This window comes from Anneissia japonica, unplaced genomic scaffold (genome assembly GCF_011630105.1).
Source record: "Anneissia japonica isolate Jap-2015-1 unplaced genomic scaffold, ASM1163010v1 scaffold3217_len398964_cov164, whole genome shotgun sequence".
NCBI lineage: Eukaryota > Metazoa > Echinodermata > Crinoidea > Comatulida > Comatulidae > Anneissia > Anneissia japonica.
The window spans coordinates 358427-363152 of record NW_022750884.1 but is presented as its reverse complement, the minus strand read 5'-3'; the positions used below and the strand labels follow the sequence as shown (position 1 = coordinate 363152).

General features: G+C 32.2%; 1 protein-coding gene across 1 annotated transcript in view; it reads right to left on the bottom strand.

Moving 5' to 3' along the window:
- LOC117121573 overlaps positions 1-4185 on the bottom strand; it is a 14361-nt gene extending 10176 nt beyond the window's left edge. Inside the window, exons 1-5 of the mRNA XM_033266816.1 lie at positions 4015-4185; positions 1814-1855; positions 1047-1120; positions 780-848; positions 497-578 (exon numbers count right to left, since the gene is read on the bottom strand). Of these exons, the coding sequence (XP_033122707.1) occupies positions 497-578; positions 780-848; positions 1047-1120; positions 1814-1855; positions 4015-4108 (361 nt within the window). The 5' untranslated portion in view covers positions 4109-4185. The remainder of the gene's footprint in view (positions 1-496; positions 579-779; positions 849-1046; positions 1121-1813; positions 1856-4014) is intronic.
- Positions 4186-4726: the final 541 nt, after the last annotated feature.

The following is a 4726-nucleotide window of genomic DNA, read 5'->3' as shown; positions in this document are numbered from 1 at the left end:
AAATGAACGTAGAGGAGATTGAGATTCTGATTTATTCAAACCCAGCCGCCGTTGGTTTATAGTTTGTAGTGTTGTTATATTACGGAGCTTTCGATTGCACGACGAGGTAGGACGTAGAACGTAATGACGTCACTAAAAGTCATCTGCGCATGCGAGAACGTTAAGGTCACCTCGTCGAGTAGATATCTGGAACGCAATTTGGCCAAATCTACGGATACAGAGAACGTAGGACGCCAGGTAGGACGGTCATGCATGAGTGACTCCGTTCTAGCGTTGCGTCGTCGCACAAATCAAAAGCTCCCTCTTTTGGCCTAAGCCCGCGATTTGGGATACAGTCTTGTCTGAAAGTCGATAAAGGACGATACACAACTCACTTCAACATCAAACAGACCAATGTTACAGTAACGTTTACTCTGTAAGGAATTAGGAGCTTGGATAGAACAGTAAAAAAAAAAGCAATTTATAGAGTAATGGAAGAAAAATCTAAGATAGCTACCATTTGTAGAAGCTTCACTTTGGCAATCATTCAGGTCGTCTTCATTATTTATCTCATTCAGTGCAACCAACTCAGGATTATTCTATATAACGAAATAATTTAACAACATTTGTACATTATTATTAATAAAAGAAAAGTGGAGCCAACAATAGAACTAGCGTCACTCGGAGTTTACTTAAAATATCATAATTGATTTGGATGAAAAGAAAACAATACTACATTTTGGAAATTGCTGATAATGATAATGGTTGCAGCAACGACAAATAAAAATAAGTAAATTTACCTCTTGATTACTTAGCAGGTAAACTTGAGCTTTCTGCAGCAAGTCCACAAAGAAGAGGATACTAAGGGCCTAGGATAAAGGTAAAAGAAATAATAATAATTTCTATTAATTGAATTCATTAACTAAACAATCCAATTATTACTGCAATAAAGTTTCTTCAAGTAAAAATATAAATCAATCATTTAATAATTCATTTTAAATGAAATCGAGCATTTAGTTTGCAAGTGTAGGGACTGGGGTCTATATTTTAAAAAGTTTATAGCTTACCCGCATCACATAATCAATAAGAAATGATGTAAGGAATGGGGTAAACCCAGACCGCCAAGTAGTATCCGGTAATCCTGTCACGGGAGTGAATTATAAAAAGTTAATGAATAAATGACATTAGGCATCACCACGTTGAACAACATTAAAACAATCTTCAACATTCTTACCATTTTCACCATTATGTATATACTGCAGAGGTGGTGCCAGTAGGGAGAGGGGGTGCCCCTCAGGGAGAAAACACACTCCGTAGGGGGGAAATAAAAAAAAAATTTAAATAAATTTTTTACATATCAGTAGACTCTAAAATTGTTTAAATTAGTCATTAAAATGCCTAAATTGTCACAATTTCCGGGGCTACGTTCCCTAAATCACTTCCGAGAGATTTCGAGCGACGTTCGGCACGCCCACTTACTTTCTCTTCGGGGATTCGGGCCCCGTCGGAGACATGGGACCCGTCGGGAAGATCCTGGCGCCACCCTTGATGTACTGTAGTAAAAATCCAAGTAGTATCCTCTTATTAAAATAGAAGACGTGTGGAATAATGAGCGACACAGATTGAGAGAGCTAAATTCACCCGAAACAAACACGTTTAGGCCTACTGAATCGAAAAACAATTAATTTAGTTCACGTTTGGTCACAGTCATCGACATCAACAATATTTCCGATATTATTATAACACATTTGACATTCGATTTGTTGTCGTTTTGATCTTGTGTGATTGGGCTTTCAGTTGTATTTTTTATAGTTAAATATTCATGATTACAAACCTAAAATTCCGGTTCCTAATATAGAGGCAATGGTAACAAAATCTGCAATGAACAAAAATACATGAGATAAAAATTTAAAACATACCCTTGACGTTTGACACCACAAGTTTGTTGGACTAACTTTTAAGACTAACATACTGATTTGCCAATCCAACCAATGTTATTGTTTTATATTTTCGTATATTGTGGAGCTAAAAAATTACGATATAAACTTTTCGTCAGAGTCAATTATATGCAATCGCTGGCCAGAAAAAGCATAATGTCGGCACATTTATGGCAAAAATTATTTTTCTTGCTGTAGATATTTTTTTCTTTCTATGACAAATGTCACCTTTATTCGAACATTCAATTCAACAGTTACAAAATCAAAAAGATATAAGATACGATAAGTTATTGCATTTAACTGGTTAGTACAGTACCAATTTGTATTTTTTAAACTCATTTGCTCAGTATACAATATTATCTCATTGGTATGTTTTTTTTTTCAAAAAAATACAACTAAAATATTAATCTTTAAGCAGTTTTTAATAATAAAATGATTGTTATTTTTTTTAAAACTAAATATCAACATTTCGTTTCTTTACTGATACTATTCAACATTATTATGTTACACTTTTTTTTCAATTAGCCTTGCTTTTCCAAGTACCGGGGTACTTAATTTTAACCCTTTTGGAAGCAAACATGGTTTTTAATATTTAAAATAATTCCTTCTTTAAAAACTTATTAACGACATTTCTTTTCTTTTCTATTATAATTTCCCATCAATTTTTTTGCACTTTCTTTTTTAACTTGTTATCTCTTTTCCTCACTGTAGATGATCATCTAGATTACTAAGCGGACAGTCATCCATTCATTCCACGCCTACAGAGATAGTTGACACAAATATTTTGTTTGTTCTAACTTCATTAATAACCATTTCTATATTTTTTTAAAATATTTTTTTTTCCATTTCTTTTAGTCTAGTGTTCATTTTTTATTTTAAATATTCTTTTTCAGTTATAATTATTTTAATAATCATGCTTATTTTAACATTCTGTCTTCCGATTATTTCGTCAAAACATTACCTCTAGTAGGTGACGTAACTGTGAATATTGAACAGTAAAGCAGAATGCTTTGATTTTAAAGTTCTTGTAAACCTAAAACATATTGGAATGCCTCACCATTTTGTACATGATCATTTATAACACTATCAGATCGTGAAGAATGTTTTTTGAGTCTAGTTATTAAGCATCTATCTGTCTTACCAATATAATCACTATTACAACCTGGACATTTAAAACGATAAACAATAGAACTTCTATCCACCTTAGGGCTTTGATCTTTAGTAGATATAAAATGAGAAAGATTCGTATACTATAGTTATGAATTTTACCTGTTTAAAAGTGTTTTACCTGTTTTTTCCGAGATAAGGCAATCTAAGCCAAATCTTTATCAAGCTATCATAGGTCTGTGTATACATTTAGGTTCATTTAATTGATTTAGTACATGGTTAGCAACTTGTAAAGGGTACCCAATCCAAGACATAAATGTTTTGATCTTTAGTTTATTTACGGACGGCTAAAGGTAATGTTTTGATTGGTTAATCACTTCTGGTACTTGAGCATATAAACTCGCAAATATGGATACTTTTTCATTACTGATGATGACATAATTAATGTCGAAATATTTAATCCCTACACGATGGCGTGCATTTCAATACCTGGAGTATGTTTTATTTCTATAAGGATGATTATGAATAATTCCTGAGATTTAACCAAAATTAGTACGTAAAAAAATGCGCACAGTATACTTCACTATCTGTAGCACCTCTCATAGAAAAATCCTGGTAGCACTTGACACTCTGTGTTCAGTGAAGCATTCGTTTCCTCTGACTGTGACTGAATGACCTAAAAAATTCTCTTAATGTTCCATTATATGTCAACTAAACCCCAAATTGTGATTCACTACTCTAGTTGTCTTTAAAGACAGGATTAAAACCTACTTGTTTGTTTAACCTTAAATTGAAAATTAATATTTATAACGTATGAAACGTTCCAACAATACTAAATGATAAATCCAGTAGTATTAATTGGCATATAGGCCTAGTTTGACAAACAAGTTGTACGTACAAGTCTTCCTAGCTTTACTCACAGATCTGCGTAGCAGACTCCTAATACCGATATAGGATAGTTAGAGGGCTAGATACAACAAACGTTACTTACAACATTGAACATATATCCATATACTCTTCCACGAATGAACATATTTCGTTGGTTTACGATTTTCCCGGTTGTCACTATTTTCGTTATCAGCCATTATTGGCCTCGATCATACTATACCGGTACTTGCTACTACCATCGATAGCTGAACTGTGGAGTACATGAAAAACGTCATAGCCGTCCTCGTGATAACGTACATGTGAAACATTTCTCCTTATCATCATATTATTACCTCCACCACCACCCCAACTCCACAAATCATCATTATCACCACCACCACAAACATCATCATCACCATCATCATCATCATCATCATCATCATCATCATCATCATCATCATCATCATCATCATCATCATCATCATCATCATCATCGTCATCACCATCTATATTAATCATTTATTTATCTATTTATTTATTTGTTTCTTTAATTATCTAATTGTTTGTTTATTTATCTATTTGTTTATTTATTTATTTATTTATCTATTTATTTATATATTTACCTATTATCTCTTTATTCATTTTTAAAATTTTTTATTTCTTTATTCATTCATTCATTCATTCATTTATTCATTCATTCATTTATTTATTTATTCATTTATAAAAATGTGTACCTCTTGGCATTTATTTTCCGCAGCATCGTTGTTTTTCAGTATATTTTGATATTTTACCTTATATATATATATATATATATATATTTATATATATTTTCGTTT